Consider the following 27,914-nt stretch of genomic DNA (forward strand, 5'->3'; position numbering starts at 1 on the left):
GAGGCAGGGTAAAGCTTGCTGGGTTTGTTATTCCACCTACAGCTTTTTATCTGTTTGCTACCCAGAGGAAAAAAACAGTTTATTTAAAAAAGAAAACCATCAGACTTCACAACAGAAAGCTTGTGTGCCTGTTTGTATGACTGCTGATGTCCTGGCAGAGGTAAACAGACAGAGCAGTGCCTCCTGGTAGGATCCTAAAGCGGCGTTGCTGGTCACACCAAGGCAGGGGCCAGGGAACTGAGCATGTCTTCACACCTTTGTCTGGCGGAAGATGCCACTGCAGACACTGCCAGCAGTCTCCCACATCTCCTATGTCAGGGCTTCGCTCATGTACAGGGAATGGAGCATCTGATTCTCCCTATTACCCTGAGAGATGAATCAGCAAGAAGTTGCCAAGTTTTTCTTCTTTTCACTCTCTCTTTTTTTTTTTTTTTAATTAAAATCAACAAGAAATTCACATATAACTTGCCTCACTTTGCATCAGAACCCCTCCTCTCCCTTTACTCACCTTATCCTCTCATTTGCATTAAACCTCAATCACTTAGTCAGGCCTAAAATGACACTTTTGTAACCATGATGTAATATGCCCACATATCAGAGTGCCAGAAAAATAACAGCAATATTTAAATTAACTCCCTTCACCTTTTCTCCCCTCTCTTACCACTAGACAATGCTCCTTTCCAAACGGGTCAAAATTTGGCAGTCTTTACGTCTCTTTACAACTTTACTGGAAGAAGCAACCCCACAAGACATTGTAACAGAAACTTAGAAAGCCCAAGGCTGGCTTCAGGTAACAAAAAGAAAGAAAGAAAGAAAGAAAAAAATCAACCACAAAAAAAAAAAAAAACAACCCCAAAGCAATAGTGAAACTTGTCAGATCAAATAGAAGGTGGTTGTCTGAACTCACAGAATTTGAGTGGCTTCAAACAGATCAATTCTTTCATTCTTACTCATGCCGTCTCTTCTCCCGGAGAGGGCTACAGAAACAGTCACACATAACACCCCTCAACAGCGTGAGTTCCAGCTAACTACAACAAGCTGTGAGGTTTCTGAGCCTAGATACGCAACTGAGCAAGCCTGCTGAGAGCCAGTCCATGCTGTGGCTCCATTTCTTGTCTCTGACACGCTGATGCCTCAGCACATGCAGAGAATGTGCTGGAGACCAGCAACTGTTCTTTCTGCTTTTACACTACAGGTGCCCTGCATGCCCTTGCTGTGTACCAGTTACCTTCCTCCCCATCAGGACTGACCATGAACTGGTAAAGAGTCAGGACACAGGGATGCAATATGCAGTATTGGTATGAGGGATGCTAGCCATATCTGGCAGGGCACATTTCTTCTTCTCTGACCAGGATTTCTCCACTGGGGAAAGCAGAGCTGTAGCAGGCTCTGGCAGAGCTGTTTGCCAGCACACCACCTTCCGTCTCAACAGATACCTCAAACAGCTCTGTGAGGAATGGTACCCACCACACAGCAGTACCCACTGTCACACCAGCTCTTCTCCTTGCTTGTCCTGCCTCACTCTCTGCTGATACTCTGTCTCTCAGAGCCCATTGAGCATCCCTTTGCTTCCACTGTGTTTTTGCTGCAGAAGTAGCAATGACCCTATTCACACATTCCTTTCTTATAAAGCAGTCCCTTTTACCACCTTGGTTACTATACCCAATATAGTCCAAGAGCTATTAACAATGGCAGCATTAAGTAGCAATTGAGTGGTTAATGTTAACAATAAGTACATCACTACAGTTCATTAGCTAAACAGATGTCTTTACTAAAGCCACTGAGGCACAAGCAGTCTGTAAATTGACTCTATACAGTTTGAAATTGTAGAACCTTGTCAAGCCTTAGTTTGAATCTTTAGCTGGAGACCGCAGGCTAAGTAGTGGATTTGCTCTGGGCAGTTCAGAGCTACCTTTGAGGAAGAGATCACAAAGCAGTAACACTGCATCTTACTTGCAGCCATGCTATTGTCCCAAGACAGTCACAGATGCTCTCTCTCACTTAGGAGCAAGCCTGGCAGCACCTGGCTTTATCCTGCCAGGATCAGCCAGCTCTGCCCACCTTAGGAGATCCCAGCACTATATATAACATGAGTGTCACTATATATAACGAGTGGCACTGTGTCACTGCCCCTGAGACATGCAGGTCTGCATTGCCTTTAGTATTTCAGATAAAAAGACTAACAGATCCCTGCCCCTCCCAGATGTGCAGCAATAGCAACTGCTGCATCCTGCCCCAGAGCTAACTACATTCACAGCCTAGATGAGCTACTGTGTGCCAATTTATACAAATCTTTGGGATCTTTCCAGCCCCACACCAATATGGTACCAGCAGAGACAGCACCGTCTGTGTGAGATTCCCCTGGGCACTGCACCCACTGTCTCTCTCTAAGCTGCTCACCAGTAAAGAAAGGAAGCATGCAATGTGCTTGGCTAGTTTTGCTACAGAAACAGCTGCAAGTTTGAGGGCACATGTACATACAGATGCCTACTCCTCACTTGGATGCCCGGTCACTAGAAAAGCAACACAGCACCAACAGCAATCAGAAGAGGATAGCAACTTCCAGCCTTTCCTGGCAGGGTCTAGATCCAAGCCTCTGTCCCTGCACTATGTGGTTTGCCCCCCTGATACTAGAGGGAATGGGAGCAAGAATAAAGCATTATTCAAGCAAAAAGGTCCCTAAACTTTGACTTTCTGAGGGATTTTCTATCCTGAGAAATGCAGTGGAAATATCTGAGTGCAGCAACACTTGTGTGAGCAGAGAGATGCAGCGTTCACTTCACACTGGCCATACTAGTGGCCAGTCTACTTCCATGTTTCAAAGAAATAAGTTCCCCTGAAGCAAGAAACAGCAAACCACAGGACACACATCACTGAGCTGAGAGCAGCACCAGCAAAAAGGAAATAAAGGCTGCTGAAGAGCCACTGTTCGCTGTGACCAACATCAGTTTCGAGAACTTTGGACCACAAAGATGATGCGCCTTTGTGTACTGCCTGGTGGACGGGTGGCAGATAGCCTTGGGGTTAACACATGCAGGGGAAGAGCTCATGAATCAGAAACCAGAGTGAGCAAATAAGGGGCTTTTAACACCAAAGCACCCCTTCCTTTCCTTGCCCTTCAGACTTCCACATCAGAAGGGCCATGTGCTAGGGCCAGGGGACACAAAGAGGAGTATGATGCCTTTGGGGATGGCAGAACTTCTGCTCCACAACAAATGTCTGGCTCTACTCAAGCTGAAGCCTGTGTTGTGAGATCAGTCACCTTCCTGATGGCCAAACTGGGCTTGGGCTGTCTGGTCTGCGCTACCCACGTCACACCTCCCTGGTTCCCAAATCCTGATGTTTCGATGCTGGAACCCCAAAGTTCCATAGCAGGGACACTGTGCCCTGCGAAGCAGGCAGCAAACTGGGATCAAGCTCCCAAATCGTTGTTGATCATAGAGACCTTCAGGACTTTGGTCACTGCAGAAGCCTGCTGCCCAAATGAGGGGAGAACAGTGTCACTTACTAGAAAAATATACCTTTATTTACCAGATGTGTTTTATTCAGGAGAGAATATCCCCTGATAAGGGGGCCAGCCATAGCCATACTGTTTATGGTGGCCAGCATGCCACCCCACCTGCATCATACAGAGGGTGACAGAACCAGTTTCCCATGGGGGACCCTGATGCTTTGAAAAGACAGAAAGGGGGCTGGAGATGCTGCTTTCATCTTGGGCCCCATCGCTCTCCACCACTATGTTGTTTAGGTTCTGTCAGTGGAGCATGTGGCCTCCCCACCAGCCCCTTCAACACAGCACAGTCATATTTTCTCTCCAGGGTTGGGATCCCCCTCATGGCCCTGCTGCTTCTGGCACATTCCTTGCAAGGCAGTGGGCACGAGTTAAATAAAGGGGTTGGGGAACATTTTCTGAGATGGGCACAGTCGACAACACAAAATGTACTTATGGCACCAAAGTAGCCGGCTAGCAGGCAGGTGCCTGTTGTACATCAGTCACAGTGCTGAGTGCCCAGGCAGGGTGCTTAGTCATAGCTTGAGATGGGTAGAGAGACCTCTGCACTACTTGTTCTCACACCACCACCTGCGGTGTGCCATGGCATGGCACAGCCCAGGCACCTGCAGACAAAGCTTTAGGGGCCTCCACGCTGCCTGCCTGCTGCTCAAGCTCACCAAGGCCATGGCACCATGTGGGGCTGCTGGCACCAGCATCTTCTCAGGTAGCAAGTAACTAGTTTCAATGGTGTCTTCAGGACATACATTTTGAGTTTGTTGTTGGGTTGCTTTTTTTTTCCAGAGGGGAAAATGCGTGATTCTCTTCAGGTTGGTGTAGTACAGCCCTGGTGCTTCTGAGAGGTCTACTTCCAAACCTTTACCAGTTGCTTGAGGCTTCTCATGCTGAAGACCAAAACATGGTTTCCTGGAGAACTTCGTGGGGCAAGATCCTGGCTTTGCCACTGCCACTCAGGCAGCACTCACCACTCATGTATATTTGAGTGTGTGTCATGGGCTGCTGGCCATGCTCCAACAGCCTCATTCAAAGCTTAAATAAGCCAAAGAATGTCTTGGATTCCTCAAAATTAATCAGAGAGATTTTGGAGACATTGACATGCAAACTGTCCATCTTCCTGAGCTTGAATAAAGCCCCCAGGTAGCTTTTCCGGGCCCATGTTTTCTGACCTGTACAGTAGTTGATGCCCTTGTCCTCCATCAGCACATGGCTACCAAGCAAGGCTGGGTTTTTCTTGTAGACGCTGTGGGTCAACACCTGGCTGGTGCAGACACTGCCTCGGAAGAGCACGTTGGAATATACAAAGTACAGACCGGTCTCATTGATGATGAGGCCCTGATCACGGTACTGAATGCCGTTGGTGAAGGCATGGCCAGAGACGGGTTCCCAATCCAGAGGGAGGTCTCGCTGGTCCGGGTTTCCTGGGAGCCAGAACAAGATAAAAAGTGCAGTAAGCACAAGCAGTTGTGTGATTTTTTTCTCAAGTGACACCCCAAGTCACTACAAGTCAGCTGTTCTCCAAGCCCTTGTCTGCAGCATGGAAAGCCTGTCCTCACTTCAGGCTGGTGGAAGCTCTCACCTTCACCTCCCTCAGCTGCTTCTGACAGCCTTCTGCCCTGCACACCCCAGATGCAAACCAAAGACAGAGCCCTCATTGAAAAGCCTAAACAAGGGGAAAATTTTTGCTGTGGAGTAACTTCCCAATGTCAGAGTGCATCTTACCAAAGAAAAGCAGGAAAGCCTGAGTGAGGTGTGCTCCTCACTATGTCACCCTCTCACCCCAGCCATGTCTGCCCTATTCTGTGCTCCCACATTTTGATGGCCCCTTAGCACATACCTGTTAAGTGTGCTGCCTTCCTTGCTTCATTTTTCATTGACTGCTCCTTCTGCCCTGCACAAAAATAGGGAAGAAGTTAGCTGTGTGCTCCATGGAGAAGCCAGTCTAGAGAGCAGAAGAGAGACAACCAAGAAGCTAAAGCAGGGCAGATTCAAAGCAGCACAGGGAACATAAGCACCATGGCTTAGCACAGGAAGGCAGAGTAGTGCTTGAGCAAGCACTGCAGGGCAAGAAGAGAAATTTAAAAGGAAGAGCTGCAGCAGAGAGCCCAGATGTGATCAAAAACAAGGGGAAAGAGCAAGAGGAGCTTCCATCTTAGAATGGCTCAGTTGGTGAGCTCAAGCAGAGGCCTGTCATGCAGGATATAGGAGAGGGACAATGCTGCCCCTTTATCCAGCATCTCTGGGCCATGCAAAGGTGACTGTTCATTTTCTATCATAGATGAGCCTGCTTTAGTGCCCCCCTCTAGTCCAGCACTACCAAGGGCAGATGTACTCATGGCAATGGACTTCTGTTTGCTGACTACCAACCCTCCTCACGGCTAGAACAGAGACGCTTGAGACATCCTGCAAACCATTCCACTGGCCAGGCAGACCTTTTCTTCAGAGAGACAGAACACAGCTGGGAAAATTCTGCCTTCCCTGGAGCGCTCCGTTTCCCTTGGAGAGATGGACTTGGAGAGTGACTTGGTATTTGGATTCCGTCCCCACTCCATCCTTCCCTTCTCAACATCTCCTCCTTTAGACCAGTTCTCTAGCTTTATTTATTTATCCACCCCCTTCCAAAAATTCAGAATTGCTACTTATAGCTTCTGTTTCACTACTGTGGTCAGACCACTGAACGTCGAGTTAAAATGACAGCTCCCCTTCTCCTAAGCAATAGATTGCAAAATTTATCAATACGGGAGTTGATGGGAACCAGAACTGCCCTTTCCAGAGAATTTTGCTATTTCCAAAATTGCTTTAATGCAGTATCGGAACATACTTGAAAAGAAATTGACTTTCCTACTAACCAAAATCCTCAAGGGAAAAAAAAAAAAACAAAACAACAAAACACCTTTCCAGATGTAGCAAAAATTGTCAAGAGATGAAAAATTCCTTTAGACTTGGCCGTTTTCAAAAAGTGATATCCTCACTGCTAACATTAACAGGGAATGTAAAAGTAAAATAATAGTTCTGAAGTTCAAAATATTATTTTTAAATTTTTCCTTTCAGATTCAAACTCTTTGGGCTTTTTTCCTTGTCTCTAAACTGGATGAACATAAATTTGATAGGTGGACCACTTGGTGGATAAAGAACTGGCTGGATGGCCGCACGCAAAGAGTTGTGGTCAACGGCTCAATGTCCAGCTGGAGACCAGTAACGAGTGGTGTCCCTCAGGGATCGGTGTTGGGACCGGTCTTGTTCAACATCTTTGTCGCTGACATGGACAGTGGGATTGAGTGCGCCCTCAGCAAGTTTGCCGATGACACCAAGCTGTGTGGTTCGGTTGATATGCTGGAGGGAAGGAATGCCATCCAGAGGGACCTCGACACGCTTGTGAGGTGGGCTGATGCCAACCTCATGAAGTTTAACCATGCCAAGTGCAAGGTCCTACACCTGGGTTGGAGCAATCCCAGGCACAGCTACAGGTTGGGCAGAGAAGAGATTCAGAGCAGCCCTGTGGAGAAGGACTGGGGGGTGTTGGTTGATGAGAAAATGAACATAGACCAGCAGTGTGCGTTTGCAGCCCAGAAAGCCAACTGTATCCTGGGCTGCATCAAAAGGAGCGTGACCAGCAGGTTGAAGGAGGTGATCCTGCCCCTCTACTCTGCTCTTGTGAGACCTCACCTGGAGTATTGTGTGCAGTTCTGGTGTCCTCAACATAAAAAGGACATGGAACTGTTGGAACAAGTCCAGAGAAGGGCCACAAGGATGATCAGGGAACTGGAACACCTCCCATATGAAGACAGGCTGAGAAAGTTGGGGCTGTTCAGCCTGGAGAAGAGAAGGCTGCATGGAGACCTCATAGCAGCCTTCCAGTATCTGAAGGGGGCCTATAGGGATGCTGGGGAGGGACTTTTCATTAGGGACTGTATCAACAGGACAAGAGATAATGGGTTTACACTTAAACAAGGGAAGTTCGGGTTAGACACAAGGAAGAAATTCTGTACTGTGAGGGTGGTGAGGCATTGGCACAGGTTGCCCAGAGAAGTGGTAAATGCTCCGTCCCTGTCGGGTGGCCTTGGGATGGCCATCTTGGGAAACATGGTCTAGTGCAAGTCTAGTGCACCCCCCATGGCAGGGGGGTTGGAACTAGATGACCTCAAGGTCCTTTCCAACCCTAAGTATTCTACGATTCTGTGATTCTAAATTAGATTTAGAAAAATTGGCAGTTTCTTGTGAGAAGCTTCTATTTCAGTGAAAATGACATTTCTAAAAGACACCTCCCCAGACATATAATCAGGCTTTTCTCAATTAGCTTTGGCTGCAGTGAGAATTTCTACCAAAAGAGTTTAGAAAAAAAATAAATTAAAAATGGATTCCCTACCCCAAAGAAAACTGAATCCTTTGCATCATCCAAAAATATTAAAAAAGTTAGAAGAGAAAGAATTAAGATGTGCAGTGCCCATCACTGTTGTCCTTCTATTCATGTTGTTGCTATAGATTAGGACAGCCAGAAACCACTTCTACAGCAGAGCATCTCCAGTACCGCTGCCCCACTGGCCTGGGGAGTCCCAAGGTGGAGGCACACTGTCCCAGAAAGCTGTTGCTGATACCTCTAAGCACTACAGCAGGTAGAGTACAGGACAACATCCCCACCATCACAAAGAGAAAGATCTTTTTTCAGCCAAGCAAGTGAAATCAGCACTTTCGTAGCATCAAGCTGTGACCTTGCCTTTACCCCAGGCAAGGAGAGGGAAGAGTTCAACAGGATCATTCACACATGCTATCACAGAGGAGTTCCTCCTCTACGTACATTAACTCACCTATGAGTTTTTCCAAAGCTGGAGGGATGTGCTCACTGCTGGCAGACTGTCAAAAGAGAAGAGTCACAAGCTGTCTTAGCAGAGTGAGAACACAGGGGCATCATCTAAAGCAGCCAAGGACTGTCTTTGACAATGGTTAATTCTCCGTGCTCATATGAAAGACCTTGCTGCACTCAAAGACATCCAAATAGACCCATCAGTCCTCTTGCAGTAATAAGCACCCCCACTTACATGGCAAACATTTAAATGTCCCTTGGGGATCTTTGCAACACTTGAGCACCTCAGAGCCAATTTTCAGGGTTTTTTTCCTGTTTCCCCAAAGCCTCTGCAGACCTCACCTCTCTGAGTTCAGCCAGTTCCTTCTCCAGGTGGAATATCTGAAACATGCTCAGCCCCACTCCAGTGAGGGCCAGCAGGAGCAGCAAGGAGATCACCAGAAAGCCAGTGCTCCTCCTTTCCCTGTTGTTCCTTGGCTTTCTGCTCCGGTCGGGTACTGGTGGTGGGAAAGGAGCGACGGGGGGTGCTGGAGGGCAGGAAGTATTTGCACTGGGACAGCCATCCACCCAAAAGATCTGAGGATACACGTAGTTCAAGTTCTGCTGCATGGCCGGGAGCGGGATGGACTGGACGTGCTTAGCGTGATCTTCCATGTGGCAGCCAAAAACTGCTGGGGCTGTCCCAGACTGAGCCTTGGGGGAAGACACAGATCTACCTTTATACGCCTGCATCACTCCAGCAGAGAGCACCCAGCTCAGATGCTGCAACTCTACAAAAGCCTCAAGCATCAACCCCAAAGCGTTTCCGCCCTCAGCTGCAAGTTCAGGGTACCCGCCTGCTCCTCCCACAGCGAGGCAGCAGCACCAGCCCGGCGGCAGATGCTCACGCAAAACCATGCTCGGGAAGCACATGCATTCACATGCAAGGGCCACGCTGCTAACTGGGGGCTGAGTAATCAGCACAGCGCACATCCACCAGCCAAACACCCTTTCCAGCAGCCCACTCGGGAAGAGACGCCTGTTTTTCCACCGCGGTGTCCTGGGTGACAAGCAGAGCACCCTGCACAAGAGGGGAGAGGCAGAGCTGAGGACTCCTCAGCAGAAAGATTAAGACCTAATCCCAAATGCATCTATGGGTGCTGGGGAATTGCTTAATTCATACAGGACAAATTATTTGCTCCTCTCCGTTGTACATCCTGCCTTTTCCTTGGCTGCTCCATAGGGCACAGATCGTAAGTCACAAAACACCGGCCACAGACACCATCCCACTGTTAAAAACCAGTCTATCAGAAAACAGGAAGATGTCAGTGCTGCAGCCACAGCAGAGCTACCCCATTAACAGCCCACTTAGAGCAAGCTCAGCGGACTACCTTCAGCCACACCAAATCACTGCAGGACACTAGCCAAGCTGAAACAGTGGTGTACTGTAATGGGAAACATACCATGTCTCAGGGCACAAGCAGGCCCTTCTGGCAGCTTCTGCTGCCCCTCTTACCTTTGCAAATAGTATCTCAAATCCCACAGTCCTCTTCTAATCTGAAGAAGTCTCAGATAGGGAAGGGCTTTTTTTATCATCTCTTCAGGTCAACATTGAGCATTGCAGTGGGACCTAACCTGGCTGAGTAACTTAAGAGTAAAGCCTAGGGTAGACACTAGGCTACTTATCTTGATAGAACTTCTTTTGCCTTCCAAGAAAAGATTGAGAATTCAAGCCATGCTGCAAGCACAAGCAGTTACAAGAGCTCATTACAAAATCTTCATGAGACAGGGCAAGACAGGGACATTCCCATTCCTCAATTTCCAGTTTCTCAATTTTCATTCCTTATTGACTGCAGATTTCTAAGGGGCAGCAATGAGACTTTCCCACAGAATTACAGGTGCACACAAGGGATTACAAGCAGCAGTTTGCTCTTTCAATTCTTGCACTTATGTTGAAGTGTGTATTTGGGATAGCACATAAAAACAGAAACACTACAAGAAGAACTTGGAGATTTGTCTCTTCTGTGGCAGGACACACAGCCTTTAATCTTGAACATCAAAACTGTGGTCTGAAAACAGCATGCTTTAACAACATAAATATGCTTTTTTTTTCTCCAAACAGGGGCTCAGCTTTGCCTCCAACCACACCAGTAAGTCAGACGTGTCCTCAAAGCCTTGCCTGCACCACCAGACACCACACTGCTTTTTGAAGATGTTCACCACAGCTGTTTGTTGCAGAGTGATCTGCAGCACAAGAGGTTTCAGCAATCCACCTGGCTCGTCCTCATAGTTCTAGGTTTCTAACATAAAAGACACAAAAGCAACATACTTCCAGCTTCAGCAGTTCAATCCTGGTCATGCCTACCCTCATTCTGCACCTTAGAACAGCACACCCCAGATGGCCCAAGAACAGATCCTCATCCACTCCTACAGTCATGACAAGAGATCACAAAAAGGTCTGGGCTTAGCCCTGCACCTCCCATACCACATGGTGAACCCCAGCCTCCCATCCAGTGCTGGGTATGGGGAAAAAGAGATGCCTCCATGGCACAGGGAGCCCAGAGAGACAGCAGGATGGCTGGGGAAGCATCTCTCCTGCCAGGACACTCTCCACTACCCTACCTGTGCAGCTCCCCAGCACCACTGCCTGAGCCACATGTGAGGGAACTCACCAGCCACTGAGGCACCTCACTTAGTGGGCAGTGCCTGCACTCCCAAGTTATCAGAGCAATGAGCACCAGGTGCCCACGACTCTTTCCAACACGGACATGGGCATCAGAGTTCCTGTTTCTTTAATGCCCTCTGTGGCCCATTCAACTGTTGTAAAATACAGTGATGGCCGAGAGCAGAGACTGAAGCTCAGGACTTTGTCATCTGGAGGCATTGCTGATCAGCATGCCAAAAGTCATTGACCACACAGCTTTGCCTGGAGATCTGCTGTCAAGTTCTTCCTGACACTGACTGCTTAATGCAGATAGTTTATCTTGGTGGGATTGAAGGTACAGTAGCAGTCTCCCTTAAATGTCAGAAGAGCACTTATTTCTCACCCACTGCTTCCCACAGGCAGGGATGACTAAAACAATGAAAGCCATTTCAGCCACAGCTGCTGCATCCTCTCTTTTGGATGGGTAGATCAATAGCCTGCTAATACCACATGCTGTGGCAAGCCAAAGATTGGGACTAATTACCATCAAATGACCATCTTTTGGTGCACAGGATACTTTTAGAGACTTCTCCCTTCCTAGCACACTCTACTGTGCAGGTCCTGCTGTCACACTGTTTCCCCTGTCACCATCTTCAGAGATCACCAAGATGATATGTGCTGGAAGACAGGGCAGGCAGAGCTGTGGCTTTGCAGTGTGTCATGGCACCTACAAGCTCTGTTCTGCTGACTTCCTATTGCTCAAGCCACATGCAACATTAACAAGGCTATTGAAATAATTGTGAGACAATTTGCTGTAGGTAGATACTTAAGTCACAGGAATCTATTTTGCTAGAGAGCCTAGAGACAGAATTTAGACAAGCCTGACCTTTCCCAAAACATGGGGCAAGGACAGCTGGGCAGGAAAGGAGGACACAAGAAGGACAAAGGGGGTGGTCAGATTTGTCTATGCGCCTCCCTATCCTCTCTTCACTCAGCCTGCAAGATACACACATTGTTTTCAGCAGCCTCATGTCATTTGAGCAGGAGGGAATATTTCCAAGTGGAAATATTCCATATCCCCTTATTAGAGAATCAATCCCCTTCGCCAAGAACAGCAAAAGACAAGCAACAGTTAGACAAAAAAAAAAAAGATTTGCTCAGAACTCCTACCATCCCTATCTCACTCCCAGAGAGGCAGAAGCTGTTATTAACAATACACACCAAGTTTATGTTGACAGCAAAGAGAATCAGCCAGCAGCTAGACGTTTCTATCAGCAGATTTAAGGACAAAAGGATGACCTGCTTGAAAGACACCAAAGGAAAGGACTTGAACAATGATGGAGATCTAATACTCAACAGAAAATATACTATAAACAACCAAAAAACTGAAGTGTGAACCACTGGTGTATGAGAGACTCTCATTGGTTTCTGGGCAGTCAGATATGTGTCTGAAAGTGATTAACAAATATTTCCTATTAGACCAGTGACTAGTGGAAATGCTAAAAAGCAACTGCTAAAAACCCATAGGGCTACGTAAATTGCACCCAAGAACAACTGAAGAAGTTGAGAATCATTTGCATTCAAAAACCAGGATTCAAAACATTAACCCAAGATATTAACAGCCTTTGCAACCTTTTGCAGTCCCAGGCTAAACTGTGCCATCAGACCCAGGAGAGGCAGCTACTGCAAACCCAGTGAGGATTAGCCACAGCGGGCAGAAGAGATGGGACCCACTGATGCACACTGGTTGGTACACTGGAAAGAGTAACGGAGCACCATGTAGGACAAAGCTTCTGATTTTCCACCAAGATTGTCCTCAGCACAATGCTACTTCAACACCTTTACCAAAGATCTGGAAAAAACTGAGCAACATATTACACCAGCAGTATTTGCAAATTAAAATAACTGCTAAGAGACCCTGAGTAACCATGAGGACAGAATTTTATAAGAAGGAAACAAGTCTAGAAACAAAGACTACAGATAAAACTTTAGGTGGAGAATAATATCCTGGAAAGAAAACACAGTTCTGAAACTGATAGAAAGGATACCCAGCTATACACAAGCTTCCAGCAGGGAAAGCCCATGGGCTTCTATAGGCACAAACTCACATTTAGCACTAGACAAGTAGAAACAGCCCAGAACCCACATTGCATGGTTGTGTTCAGCTTCAGAGGGGCTCAAGCAAAAGTTGCAATAACTGCTGGACAGCAAAAATGTTTAACTCAGTCCGTTCAAGAGCAGATGGGCAGGGAGGGACAGACTGTGTTAAAAACCTGTCACAGAGGGGGATGATTTCCAGCAGCAGAGAGCTCTTGCGTTTCAGGAAAAAAACCCTCCCAGGGAGCCACTAACCGGCAGCCAAAGCTGAAGGAGTCTGTGCAAAAAAACCTATGGATTTTTGACTGGACATTGGAACAGAGGCTCATGAGGACTGCCTCCAAAGGCAGCAGGATCTCTATCCACTGAAGACTCCAAGGGGCGTGGAAGACACTGGAATTCACCCAGCCTTGCAGTTAGCACTGACATCTTAGTGTCATCTCTTTATTACCTGTGGCTTTTTTATTAACAGTTCAGTTTCCCAGATGAGGGTGATGCTTTTCATTTTCTCTCTTCGCTAGAAGCATTTGTGGCATACGTAAAGCCACACGCTGGTGCCAACAGCTCATGAGAGAGACATTCACATTGAGAGCAGGTTTCAAAATCTGCTTCTAACAGCTCTGGCCAGGCATTAGGGTGCTCAATATGGTCCTCTTCCAGTGAACAAGGTGCTTTGTTATCTTGCTCACCGTGAACCCCAACAAGTAGACAGCAGCACTGGGTTCAGCAGAAGTGGTACAGGACTCTGACCCGAGGCAGGAAAGAATCCAAGCAGGGAAGGAGCCAAAGCAGCTGAGAGGAAGAACTGAAAGCAGCAGAGCAAGATTTTCTTTTGTGTCTGTAACAAAAGCGAAGAAATGAGATACAGTGGTTATGAGATAATGGGACCTATTGCTTAAACAGCCAAGAAAGAGAAGCCTGTCATTTCAAACACATAATAGCTTAGTCACAGAACAAGGTGTTTTGGTCAGTCAGAGGTGGCAAGGAAAACCACAGTGAATGTGCAGATGTTGATTTCCTGTCCAGCCCAGTGACGGTTGAGAACTGCATTCACAAACCCTTCACAGCAGGACCCATGCTGCCAGCCCTGGCTCTGGAGATCACCAGCTGGCTCTGACAGCCAATGTGGCCTCATTAGCATTTGACAATTTTATTCCTCCTTGGCAGCAGCTGTTCCCAGCCCATAAAAAAAAACCAAAACAAACACCCCAAAACCAAACCCACCCACCCAAACAAGAAATAAACAACAAACCCCCTGGGATCTACCCTGAGATCCTTACTGAGTTCCACCAGGATCACATATAGCTCTGTGTCACTGAGCAAATTCAGGCCCTATGGCATCAGTCTGGCACACAGAGAGCCCAACACAAGAGTGCCCATCTCATTTCACAAGCACCCTGACACTAGTGACCTACTAACTTCCCAAAACACCAAAGGACCTTCATCTGACTTCCCTGGGATTTTGCTTCGAGCTGCTTTCTTCTCCATTCCCTACCAAAAGCCTTACCTCTAATTTGTGACTTAGTGACTAATGAAAAAGCAGAAAGCTCCTTGGTATCTTCTTTTAAAATTACTATTCTTAAATTCGAGAAGGGATATGTAAGACAGATTCATGAGTTTTGCCACCCTTTCCTAAGGAAGCATTTTATCTCAACAAGCTCTGGGAAAACTCATTCTTCCCATGCTATTGCAAACCCCCGTTACGTCTTCAGTAGCGCCTGGTGCTGTTTGACACTCAGGGTTTCCAGGAGATGAGACACGCACTGGTGGCGCACCCACAGCACCCTGTGGTCAGGGCTCTATACTTGAATTGTTCCAAATGAAGTGGAACATGTTCGTACCTAATTATGTGAAGCATGCTAAGCTGTTCCGTCTTGTATCATCTCACACTGTAACTTGGCAAGAGCAGAAGCCACACAAAGACACCATGCATTGTAGTTCTCTACTTGCCAAATACCACACCGCTGGTAGAGTTTGCGTATTTTAAAAATACTGGATTTCTGCTCTGACACTTAATGTATATAACCCAAATACCTCAATTTTGGCAAACATGGCTAGTAATTCACTTATGAAATGTGTTGTTTTGTGACCATCCATCCTCCCATGGAAACCTTCGTGCTGCTTAAGTATTTTTTGACCCTGGGCTCAAGATATGGCCAAGGGCCACTACTGCATACGCATGCTGGCTTACACCAACAACTATTTAACCTTACTATATAATATCACAAGATGGACTAGGCCCTCCCTTTAATGATCCACACAATCACAGGAATTTGTCAAGGTTTGTAAGTTGTCTTCGTTAGAAACTATTATGTCTCTAATAAAGATTATGACCAACTAGAGAGACTTAATTTCACCAAAGAATCAAGTTCTGAAAGCTAGTCAGTATGACATTAATAAAACTGGAAGCAAAAAGTGACTCAAGCCCACATGAAAGGATAACATTGAGCAACAAGAACTTAGACATGATGAGCTTTTTTTTTCCCCCTCTTTTTTTAAAGAGTGGTTACAAATACTTAAAAGCAGCAAGACAGCAGCAGGTGGAAGCTGTGGTTCAATCTCCAGTCTATTGACAGAATAAACTCTTGAGTTTGCAGTAGCACCATCAACTCCACAGGTTCATTCAGATGCTGGCTTTCTTGACAGCTGAAGCATAACCTACACTTTGGGAAGTTTAGAGCTAGATAGCTTGGTAACGCACCTACGAGAATGTGAAAGCCACATGCACCAGCAGCGACTCCTGCCATAGCTGTGCTTTATTCACAGGGGTCATCGCTGTTAGCAGACATCTCTGTTGACCTGGCATTAAAAAAAAACCCTAGGCTGACATTTTTCACTGTATGACTTGAGTTTCTGCTATCCCAATACTTAAAATACTAGAAAAGGCTGCACTGCACAAGTGCCTTTGAAACCCATCTGTCCAGCTGAATACACACAAGCTCCTATTGACTCAGAGCCCAGAGGCACCATTTCTTAGGAACAGTATACAGCTTTCAGGAAAGTTAACCTATACAGCCCATGATATCATTTACTCTTTACACTGACTTTGGGGTACACTTTCAGAAGTGAGGATGCTGTGAGGCATTTTCAGAACAGTCCCAAAACATGGAAGCCTGAGTGAGGAGTGTCCGGTTCTTTATTATCCAGCACTCACAGCATCTGCTGCATTGCCAGTGTGAATTGGAAGCCATGTGGCCTCAAGCCACATTCTCACCAGAGCTCTCTTCTGCCCATTTAGGATACGCAGTATCCCCATGGCATGTTTCCTATGTGTTCATTATGTGACCAGCTTTACTGCTCTGGTTTGAAATGATAACCAATAGCCTCTTTTAATAGTCTTTTATATTCTTTGAAAACCTCAGCTCCGAGTACCAAGAAATAATTTCATGCAGTCATTATCACAGAAAAAGTACTGCTTCCAAGGATCACCCAGGTCAAAACATGAACTGACACCTGCTGGAAACTCTTTTAGCAGTTTTTCATGGCCATCATTCCTGAACTTTCAGACAAAGCACCACTGGGCCTTCAGCTTCCCTTCACCCATCTCCCCTTTTTAAACAAATACATACAGGCTGACAAGTTTATGAACTCCTTATTACGGCCTAAGGGACCCCAGTCCTAGTCCTGGACTGAAATTTAAAGACTGGTCCTCCTCAAATAATTTAAGCCACAAGTTTCATTTTCAAAGGAAAAATGCCAGTAAATTAAAGACAAAGTGTTCAGATTTATTTGGAAATTCACAGTTTCTAATGGCACTACAGCTCTGTAGTTACATACTCTTGTTCCACAACATTGTATGCCGCACTCAGGTGTTATGTATTTTCCTCATCCAGGTTTGAAACCCTTCTGAATTCATGTTCAACACGTGTGGTTCATGTGCTCTGACTGGCTAATTGTGCAGATCAACTCCAAAAGTACATCACTTTAAAGTATTCATAAACTAACAAGAAAGCAGCAAAAAAAAAACAAAGGCTTTAAATAAGTCACATTACATACAATACCCAGGAAAGGCATTAGATCTGTTAAAAAGGGTACCACTAAAAGTGCTCAATAAGTTAACTTACTTTTTATGTGAACCTGTAACACCTGTCAAAAGGAATAACCTTTTGTTCCACTCTCTCAGATACACACGCAACATTTGTCATCACACATCCTATAGTATCCAAATATACAGTCACACTCAACATTTTAGCAATCACACATCCTACAATATCCAAATATACAATCACAGTCAAATTAAAAAACACTTAGATATGAAAATACCAACCATACAAACACTGCACATTTGTTAGCCAATACAAAAGCAAACATTATGGAAATACCCACTTTGAACAAGCCTGACTGGTCAGACCCCAAGGCTTTGCAAACTCAAGACATCCAGAGCTGGCTTGGACAAGGCCCAGCTGCAGCTTCACTAGCTTGCCCTCATGTCCTTCAGCTGAGCCTTTCCTGAACTCTCAGCACAGAAATGGCAAGTGTTCCCCAACCACTTCTTCTGCAGGCAATTCAGGTAACAAATGCATTCAGCACCCTTAGTTCCCATCATACATAGGAAATCTTAAAAAGCCTCTGTAATTCATTTAGTACATCAGACTACAGTTCCGAATTACCATCCCCAGTGAGATATTTTCCTCAACCGAGTTTGCAAAACCAGAATCTCGTCAGGCAAGTCCATCTATTGGGATTTTTACAGTATCCAGTCCACATTACTGAGTCCAGCAGAAGGCCAACACATGTCCCTTTACAGCACTGTAGTGTTGCATCTTCAAAATAAGCTAGAGAAATTACAAAATAAATCAAATGACAAACAATTGTATTTCCCCTCTTCCAGTGGCATTATAAATAGACAAAAGGCACATAAATATGGGAAGGTGCAAGAAATAGGAACAAAGCTAAAGGAAGAGGATTAGGCTTTTATCCCTATTCCACCCAACAAACTGGGTTTCAAAAAATCTCTGCCCCAGGAACTGTGAAAAAAAAACCAAACCTTTATAAAATGAACCCTGCCCTCCCTCCCCCCAAAGCTGTTCTCATAGGAAATTACCAGCCTTGTAAAGCTGCAGCTTATAGCCACGATTGACACAATCCCATCTATTTAAAAAGACAGAAACCAGATTTCTGAATACTTTCCAATTAGTTGAGCTCTTTGTCTCCCACTATCCTCCCACAGAATACCACAGACTGTTCTCAAACGAACAAACACTCTCCTGTTTGAGTTCAGCTAGTTTTAGATGTGTCCAGAAACTGCTGTGACACCAAGTGTTCCCACTGTTATATCTTTGTTTCCTTTGATTATGTCATGCAGGCTTGGCATTGACCCTGACTTAGTCTGTATTAGAGTTTTTATAAGCTTCCCTTGGTCAGAAACTTTAGACCGTCTTCGTTTTATAGCCCTCTTATCAGTTTTTGTCTTTTGGGTCTGGCCATTGCACAGACTTGTACATGCTGAAATGCCACAAAAATAGGACTCCTCAGACTGCGATGATGTTTCAGAGCTTCCTTCGGACGGAGGACCCTTATATGAAGAGTGATAAACTTCCCCAATGTTAGAGAAGTCTCTCTGGTTTGTAAACGGCTTCCTTCCTTTAATTTCCCCGTTGGCTATTGGATGCACAGGCTCTGTTGCTGACTGAACAGTCTCTATTTTTTCACTTTTGTATTTACAACGCTTTTTCTGAAACCACAAGTAAAAAGAGATAAGAGTTAGGCTCTGGAAACTAAGTGGAGTACAAAACCCAAGCCTAGGAACCACTGGAGGGGAAAGCAGCTGAGACAGGCGCCACCTGCCAGCAGAAACAGGCTCAGCCCAGCCTGCCCTTCCGACAGCCACTATACCTTCTTCTCCGGAGAAAACTTCAGGGGTTCTACAATGTACAGGTCCTCTGGATCCACTGTAAGAGAGGGAACACAGACTTAGCAGTCCTCACACTACCAGCTCTAAAGCAACACAACTGTAAGTCACACTATTACTTATCTCACACATCTTTGCTCCCATTACAAGCTAATGAAGGCACAACACATGAACACTGACAGTGAAGTCAACACACACAGAGCTGTCATGGCAGCTGCCAGTGACATACACTTGAAAACGCTTGCCTCCTGATAGATTAGGCCGTAGGAGAGGTGCAGAGAACATCCTCTGGGGAAAAGGAGCAGCAGTCAGCAAAAGTTAGCTTCTACAAAAACAAGCTGTTAGCAATATGATGTGTTTAACGTGCAGCCTACCCGTAATAGGACAGATACTCAAGTCTGTGTACCTATCAAGGACACGGATGTTCAGACTGACTAGACCAGTCTGGTATTCCTCCATCAGTGCTTTGTAAATCATTCTTCCAAACTGAAGCAGGGGAGAATTCTGAAAAAGCATAGTTTTGCAAAGAAAAAAAAAAAAAAAAGGGAAAAAAATCCTTTGCTGTCTTCTATTGCAAGATGTTCCCAACTCAGTTCATGAGTATTCCTGCAGATTCAGTCACAGTACAAAAGTCTGTGAAGCAAGTTCACTGCACCCAGAAAAGCAGTGTCAGCCGCATACTTGTTAGTTACTATAATCTGCAACACCTTTGGTTTGGCAGGAAGGTGAGGGCCTAAAAATAAATATTTAAGTTTTCTCAAGACTATCATGAATACCAAAACCACCAGATCATTCCTCATACCAAATCTAAGGTAAATAGTCTTAGTTTTCTTACTACAGTTGACAAATTTGGATCCTAAATATCTGCCAAGTTTCAAAAACAGGCCATCAGGATTTCTGAGAAGGCATTCAGACTTCCCAAGTCTGGCATTAAGTTAAAAATAAAATAAAATGTCACTTTCTAGTTACAAAGCTGCAAAGCTTTGCAGACCTATATGCCTGCATGGATTGCTGCTATAAATGACAGCACACCACATTTAATGTTTTAGCATAATTTAGCACAGTTCTGCGAGTATCCAGTAACTTGTTCATGAACCACCTTGTCCTTCATGAAATACTATAATCCAGTGTACTTTGGCATTAACCTGCAATTCCATTTTCATACACCTGCAGTAGCACACTCATTGTACAGCACTAAGAGAAACATGAGAGAGTAGATGTATGAATATGTGAATGTATGTGCGAATGTATGTGAATAATACCTTCTTTGCCAGCTAGCTGAAAAGACTGTGATCTGACCAGTGGAAGAGAAGTTCTTCTTTTCAAATTCATATCATCGTAAGAGGAAAAACATCTAGGAAACAAAACCCACAAACCTTTTAAAAACATCTTTCTCAGTACTTCATTATACATATTTTTCATTAAGAAACATCTTTGCAGAAGGACAGTATTATACAGAGATGCCCAAGAAACCCTGGCAAAAAGACACAGCACTGTATTTGCAACAAGCTATCGTGGCATGGTAAGTGTAGTTGCCTCAAAATGCTCTCAGGAGAGCCTTCCTTCCTACAGACCTGTAGCTCTTTGCTACCAATTTTTAGCTTTCAGATACAAGACTCAGAATTAATGTAGATACTACAGTCCAAGCAGACTTAGGAAATAGTGTTAAAAGCTGCAAGAAAAATTCCGTTTCAAATATAAATACATTACCTTTTGGGGCTAGGGTAGTGATTACTTTTAGGAATTTTTGAGAGGTAATCTTCACAGAACTGAGAAGAGCTTCTGCACCGCTGCACACAAAGTACCAAGCCCAGAATGACACAGAGAACCAGAGAAATCACAAGATAAGTCTGCCGATCAGAAACCTGGAAGAATTTCAAACAGATGTTAAAGACAAAAAATAATTTAACAATACTATTATTCTTGTTTTAAATATTAAAATCTTTAAAAGAACACAACTGACATTCTCAAGTCATTTTCTTTCCATTTTGATAAGCACTTGTTCAAATTTGAATATTTTTTCAGAGGTTTGATGTAGTCTATTGGCTATGCAGCATTCAAGGAATAATGTCTGAATACCACCAGCTGGGAACACAGACAAGATTTCACTGGCTAGGGTACTACCAGAACTTACAGAAGCAGCCACCCCTTGCAAATAGCATTCAAACCTATCTGAAAGTAATATACTTTGCACAAAAAAGTGTACTAAGAAAGCACCTTTTTTATAGTTGACATGGATGCAGTACTACATCAATTTTATGTGATGCTTATCAGCTGACATTGAAGAACTTCATAGAATACCATTATATTCACTTGATTCAATGGGTTTAATCTTTCTGTACTCATCCATTTCACAACTTAGCAGAAGGATTTTTTGAAGTATGCTCATTTCTGAAGCTTGACAGATGGTGCTTACTAGAAATAAGTGGAAGTTGAAGGGTACTTTGCAGATAATGTTTAGAAAAGGAATTGCACAGTTATTTTCCTTAGAAAAAGTCTATCTGAATCACACTACGACATCTTAGAAGTCACAGAAAGACTTTAGAAAACATAACACAAATTCCCATTTTATAACAAGCAAACGTCTCAGATAAATAGACTAGACCTGACTAATAGACAGGTTACTAGAGCTGAGTTCAGGTAAAGCCATGTGTTAAAATTCCAGGATACTCATCTAAAGTACCCTAAGGATCACCACTGTTAAACCCTGGTTAAAACCACAGCACTCATGAACAGGAGTTTAGCCAGCCAAGCATCAAAGGAGGCTCACTAAGAGATTGAAAACAGTTCAAAGAGATGTCCTTTGGCAACAGCACCATAAAAAAAAATTGTATGGCTTGAAATCCCAGGCTGGAGAATGTAAACATTGAGAGTATGTTGCTAATACTGTTGCAAAGATTCCCCTAATCTCAAAAGATCACAAAAACCAGGAAAGAAGAAGGCTGCAGCCATATGAGCCTCCCATTCAGTAGCTAAGAGTGCAACCCTCCACATACTCATCTTATGATGACAGACCAGTCCTAATAGTGACCAGCACGCATTTTCACGCTAAACTTCCTACAGCATGAGTCTGCTGATATTTAAGTGAACAATGTGAGTGCTGGACACTGCAAAGCATCCCATTTTACTGAAGTTGTGTAACGAAGCCACGCAGTACAACTGGTTATATAATGCAGCAAGTGCCAGAAGCGTTCCTGAAGCATGAACTCTACCATTCCCTCTGACACACAAACACTCCAGATGTGCACCAGATCCCATTACTGCCATTTCAAAATCAATAGGTAGTTTTCTAATTTCATTAAGAATCATTTCACAGAACAGTATCAATTCCAGTGCACTACAGGAAGGCTGAGATATTAAGTTATCCTAAGTTTTAGCTTTATAGTTACTTCAGACTCCAATCATGGGGCTACTAGGGCTGTAGTAGAAATTATCACCAATCTTGCTGTGCCCTAGACAGCTCAAGCTACTCAAACTTTCCTTCCCTCCCTTACCCAGCTGCTAAAGTAGCCTGAAAGCAACACTACAAACAGTTCAAATGAAAAGCTTCATTTAAAGATTCCAGGCCTCTTCAAATTGAGTTACGTTTATACACCCTTTTCCTTTGAGTTTCTCAACATGAATTATAATTACCTCACGTTTTAATTCTGCCACAGTTGTTGACAGGTTAGAAACTAGCTGCGTCATGTTGGTGAGCTGTGCTTGTAACAGCTGGATTGCTTCTGTTTGCCGCTGATCCTGTATTAAAGAGAGTCATGGTCATGCTGTTTAGTTGTCAGGTTCCCATTATGATAATAGGCTCACATGTACCAAGTTACTGTTCTGATACAGCCAGGCATTCTGTAGCCACATGACCTATTCAGTACTGTTTTCAACACAACTTTCATACAGCATTTGAAACATCAGCACTGTATTTATCAAATAACTTTTTGTAATATATGCCAATATATCCTGAAAGGCAGATTAAATAGCCACCTCCATGCAATGACTATCAGGAAACTGAGTATTGTCACATTACAGAATACACATGCAGATGACTAGGTAGAGCTAAAGCCTAACGGCTAACACATAGCTTCGGTTTTGTGATGAAGTAAACAGCCACTTGACAAGAGCCCAAGCCAGACAGAAAGAAGGCCTTTGCAGCTATTATCTCTTTCCCAGGAAGAACCCTAACAGGACTCTTAATCCTACAAGAAATTAAGGAAGGTGAGCAAAGTGTCAGGGAGGTTAACCAAGAGATACACCTCTGACTGACCAGCATTTGCTATTATTCAAACAAAAAGCAGAAAAACTAATAAGACTTTCTGCACCTCCTTGTAACTAATTCTTAAAAGTAAACTTTCCTAACGAGGAAAATGCTTAAGTACTTCAACAAACCATACCTGCTCTTCTGCTATTCTTGAGGTGTTCTGAAGTTTTATTATTGTTTTATTAAAAGCCTTCTGCATTTCCTCCATTTGCTTTCGGTACCTAAAAGAAAGAGTATAAAGGTCTGAAGCACCAGTACATGAAACTCCTCAGCACTAGACTCATCTCCAGAAAATACAACTATGCCACCAGAATACTACTTCTCACCCAAAAAAGTTTTTTTATTTGAACATGAAGTGGTACTTCAAGTTTCACATAAAAACAGATGTGTCTCTGGTTTGGGAGTTTTGTCATTTTCTGCCAAGGTTAAAGTCAAATCTGTTTCAACACCTTAGAGCTTAGCACCAATTTACTGGAATTCACTATGGAGAACTGTCTGCTAACACTGACTGCCAAGACAGATAAAACGACAGCATAAGGAAGAGCCCACTCCTTGGGGCCAATTCTGAAATGGGTACATTTCCTGATTCTCCTATGACTAAGGAGTACCACAGATAAACACTAAATACATGCAACTCTCACAGAAAGCTCTTGGTTCTCTCACCGAGCTCCCTTCTTCCACAAGAGTTATTACAAGTAACACAGTAGTTTAAGTAGAAACAATCAATTCAGTAAACAAGACATTGTAGGTCTGTGTCATTCCGTTTAAGGGCAGCAGGAGGATGTGCCCTTTTGTTGAATGGCTGAGGGACAGAATTAGTGGTTACATCTTTGCAATACCTTACCCTTTTAAAAATACCTCACAGCACTACTCCTTAAACAAAAATAAACGTGATTGTATCTGAAACACAGAAAGGGAACCCCTGCTACCTGCAGACATCTCGTCTCCAGTAGCTACCTAAGATTAGGTACTAACTTTCTCAGTTTTCCATAAAGCTTTTTGCTATGATTTATGTTATACTTAGCTTTGACTGTACTACTTTTCATATGTGTATGTTCCTTCATACAACTGGCTAAAATCATGTTTACATACACTAGACTGGTAGACTCTGATCAGTCTTCCTCAGACTTACCTCTGACTAAGTTCTTCTAAGTAACGGCTGCTGAGAGACATGTTTACTTCTAGGGCTTTTATGCGATTATTAAGGCGCATGAAGACAGACTCCTTTTGATTAGATCCATGAACAAGATTTCCATTAGCATAGCCTAGATCTGTTGAATTCTGCAATTCAGCATAGAAATCCGTAGCTGTCCTTTGTTGTACCCCAGAAACCGGAATTGCCATTAAAGCTTCTTCTGTTGCTTGATCATCCTCCTTCGTTTCAGCAGATACAGAAGACTCAGCAGGAGGCAAAATAGGTTTCTGCACTTCTGGAGTGCTTTCCTTTACTTCCCCAGCCTCACTGGCTAGCATGTCCACTGTATATTCAGGCTGCTGGACAGTCTCTGCCAGCTTTGAAATCACTGAAGTAGCCATAGTCTCTCTTATGCTCATCTCCTTTACCTCAGTAGCCACAGTGGTCTCAGAAGCTACAGGGCTTTCTTCTGCAACAGAGCTCTCAGCCTTTCTTGTTTCTGTGCTGATCTCAGGTATATCCACCCGAGGTGTCATTCCTGGTGCTGCCTGGCTCGCATCATCTTTTTCAGGCTCCAAAGCCATGTCTGTTGTTGGCAATGGCTTAACTTCAGAAGCAACTTCTAAGAGGACGGCCTGAGAGACAGTCTGAGGATGGCTTGGCTCCAGTTCAACTGAATCTGTGGTCTCATTACCAATCTCCTCAGGGACCACACTGCTAAAATTAACTGCAACAGTAGCTCCAGATGAACTCTCAACTTTGCTGTCTAATTGCTCAGGCAAAGGCTCATCTACTAATGTACGTATAGGTTCAGTCAGAACCGTCTGTGGCTGCTGAATATCAGCAGAGTAATCTTGCCCTTGTTTACCTTCAGTTTTACTATGCTGCCGGTGCATGGCTACTACAACCGAACACCATTTAAACAGGTATTCTGAAAAGGTGGAAATACAACATACTGTTGCCATGTCATAGCAGTACTTTTCTGTCTCAAGTTCAAACCATGCCGATGCTTCTTCTTCCTGATCATCACTGGGCAGCAATGTTACTGTTGACTGGCTTGTATCTTCTTCATACTCTTGTACTAGCTGAACAATAGGACTTTCCTTTGTCAAATCCACAATTAATTGCTCTTTATCCATCTGTGGAGTATCTGTAGTAACAAGTCTACAACAAGAGTTAGACAGGATGTTACCTGAAGAATTTTACATACCTGCTCTGGAAGATTGCAAAAGTAGGATCTTTCAGAAAACTATCAAAGCTCATTCCTGTGACAAAAGGCCAGTTTGGATACAGTCATAAATTCTATTAGTGTTTTCTCTTGTGTTCTTCAGTTCCAATTTGCAAACAAAATTATTTCAACCCTTGCTTCTGAATGAGCAAGTTTTATCAGATATTGCCCTTTTCCTCAGCCCTGAAAAGGGTCACCAGTTCAGATATCACTAACGTCTACACAGCAAACATCTTGCACTTTTGCTGCAATCTTCAAATGCAAAAGCAAGAACCACAACCTTTCCACTGACCTTCCTTAACCTCTCAACAATCAAGAGTGCTACGAAACCATAAAACCACTTAATAGAGCACAAGTTATGTCTTAACATTTAAGAGCTACAGTCTCAGCTCTACATAGCCAAATCAATTCCAAACAATTATAATAATTTGAAAAAAGCCCATAGAATATTTATATATACCTGCTCCTCCCAATCTGATTCTGTATCTTTGCCAATATATTTTCATCAAGAGATAGATTTCCCTGGTTAATACACTACCATACTACAGATTTGACCAAATACTTGCCTTTTTACTTGCTTTAGGCAGCATGCCATATCTGAGCATTCTGCTACCAAAGATTCCAGACTAGTTCCTGTTAGTCTCTGCTAGGAATACACTAGGGAAAAAAAAAAAACAACAGCGATCACTTACTCTGGTGAAGGAACAGGAGTTGGTTCAGGCAGTCTTGGTGCAGCTGTTGAAGTTTCAGGGGTAGCAGTGACATTTTCAGACACACTTGTATTCCCTGCTGCAGGAAGGAGGAAAATATGAACATGAAAATTCAAGAACCATGAATATTGCAGTTCTGTGGATTAAGTTTAGGGGTGGTTTTGTTTGGTTGGTTTTGGGGTTTTGTTCTTTTCCTTAAAGATCACTAACTGCACTATCAAATTAACTGCAGGTGTCACTCAGTCACCTGAAAGTCCTACTGACAGCTTATGTATACGACATTACAGACAGTCTCAAAATATTTCCAGAAAGAAGCATCAAGTTAGACTTTACAAATGAAGCTAAGTAATACAGACAGTGAAGATCTCCAAATACAGTGAAGCAAACATGTATGTTCTCTTTGTACTGGTTCCTTTCTCTGCAAATTCAGCATCTTAGTTCCACTTTTCAGAATCAGTAGGCCAAGAATGCTATAGTACTAATCAGGTATGCCATAAAAGGTGAAAAAAAGTCATTTAAACATACAACATCCAAACAACTCACAAAAATTAAACAAGAAATTAAACTTTCAGAATGCTTTTCACAAGCAACCAACCAACAAAAAACAAAGCAAAACAAAAAAAACAAAACAACAAAAATTACCTTCAGCTTCAGATGACTCTTCAGTTTTGGCTCCAAGCATATTAGCAGCAATATTTACCATACTTAGGATTGCATCTGAAAGAGAAAACAACTACTCAGAGGACATTCTCAAAAGGCCACCGAGATTAGCACCACTGAGCAATCTGCTATTTTGTAACTTGATTGAAACAAATAACAGTATAAGGCCATAAAACACTGCTGTCATTCTATGACACTAGATACAACTATTGCTTTTAAAGTTTACAAGCTAGAAAGCTGTTTTTGAAAACCTGTATCTAACCTTTACCAGCTGCGCCTTCTAACACCAGTGAGAGAACTCACTGACCATTACTCCACTGAAACCAAGAAACATGAAGACAAACAGAAGAATAATTACACGTGGTATTTTCTGTTAACCTGAATGTGTGAACCACTGTGGGAGGTCCCAGGCCAGAAATTTAGAGCTTGAACACTCCAATGGAGGAGCTCTAATAAAGCCAGGCTGGATCATTTGACACAACAGAACTAAAAGAAGGGCCCCAATGTCATTTGCCAATTGAACGAGACAATTCTGCCTTTGAAGACAGGATGTCCACATAAAACTACAGGTTTGCTCAAATTAAGCAGGACTGCCATTTTGCATCACACTTCTCTCCTTGACCCCAAACGTTATTTTCAGCTCTGATACTCCTGCAAAACAGCAACTGTAAATATTTTAAAGAACTGAAGCAGGAAAACCTACATTTTGAAATCTGTTACTTGAACATAATCTAGATCAGTCAAGGCAACTGGAAGAAACCGTAACAAATATCCGCAGACCTGGCTTAGATATCTACATTTTAAGGATCTGTTAAGTAGAACAGTTCCCCCTCCCTCCTCCCCTCAATCCCCCTCCCCACCCCCTGAAAAAAAAAAAAAACAAAACACAACACAGAAGTAAACACAGAGAGGGTCTGCTCTATATCAGCACACACATTAGATACAGCCAGCTCCTTGGTCTTGGCACTGAAAGCAAACATCATTGACAGGCTTATTTAAAAGATGAGGAATGGGGAAAGAAAACTTTTGCATATTGTAAATACTGGCTCAAG

At 43.8% G+C, this 27,914-nt stretch overlaps 2 protein-coding genes across 7 annotated transcripts in view; both read right to left on the reverse strand.

The window, feature by feature from the left end:
* Nucleotides 1-298: 298 nt before the first annotated feature.
* On the reverse strand, nt 299-9,361 carry FASLG (Fas ligand). Of its 2 annotated transcripts, XR_009743101.1 has the most exons (5): nt 8,652-9,361; nt 8,314-8,359; nt 5,346-5,399; nt 3,505-4,929; nt 299-348 (listed from the first exon to the last, which is right to left on the reverse strand). XR_009743101.1 is itself a non-coding variant. In XM_061451845.1 (4 exons), the coding sequence occupies exons 1-4, from the start codon at nt 9,279-9,281 to the stop codon at nt 4,535-4,537; spliced, it is 1,125 nt and encodes a 374-aa protein (XP_061307829.1). In that variant the 5' UTR covers nt 9,282-9,361; the 3' UTR covers nt 3,494-4,534. The 2 variants fall into 2 exon arrangements, 1 of the variants encoding a protein (XP_061307829.1); XM_061451845.1 differs by lacking the exon at nt 299-348 and having other exon boundaries at nt 3,494-4,929.
* Nucleotides 9,362-16,735: 7,374 nt separating this feature from the next.
* SUCO (SUN domain containing ossification factor) overlaps nt 16,736-27,914 on the reverse strand; it is a 39,985-nt gene continuing 28,806 nt past the window's right edge. For 2 of the 5 annotated variants that reach the window (XM_061451848.1, XM_061451847.1), the window contains 9 exons: nt 26,845-26,919; nt 26,185-26,278; nt 24,262-25,428; nt 23,263-23,350; nt 22,514-22,618; nt 20,591-20,745; nt 20,143-20,234; nt 18,865-18,920; nt 16,736-18,703 (listed from right to left, as the gene is read on the reverse strand). In XM_061451848.1, the coding sequence (XP_061307832.1) occupies nt 18,257-18,703; nt 18,865-18,920; nt 20,143-20,234; nt 20,591-20,745; nt 22,514-22,618; nt 23,263-23,350; nt 24,262-25,428; nt 26,185-26,278; nt 26,845-26,919 (2,279 nt within the window). In that variant the 3' untranslated portion in view covers nt 16,736-18,256. Of the gene's footprint in view, nt 18,704-18,864; nt 18,921-20,142; nt 20,235-20,590; nt 20,746-22,513; nt 22,619-23,262; nt 23,351-24,261; nt 25,429-26,184; nt 26,282-26,832; nt 26,920-27,914 lie in introns of all 5 variants that reach the window. The other 3 variants (XM_061451849.1, XM_061451850.1, XM_061451846.1) reach the window with 2 other exon arrangements.

This window comes from Pezoporus flaviventris, unplaced genomic scaffold (genome assembly GCF_033815535.1).
Source record: "Pezoporus flaviventris isolate CSIRO_AGI_PZ_B2104156 unplaced genomic scaffold, CSIRO_AGI_Pfla_v1 ptg000013l, whole genome shotgun sequence".
Lineage (NCBI taxonomy): Eukaryota > Metazoa > Chordata > Aves > Psittaciformes > Psittacidae > Pezoporus > Pezoporus flaviventris.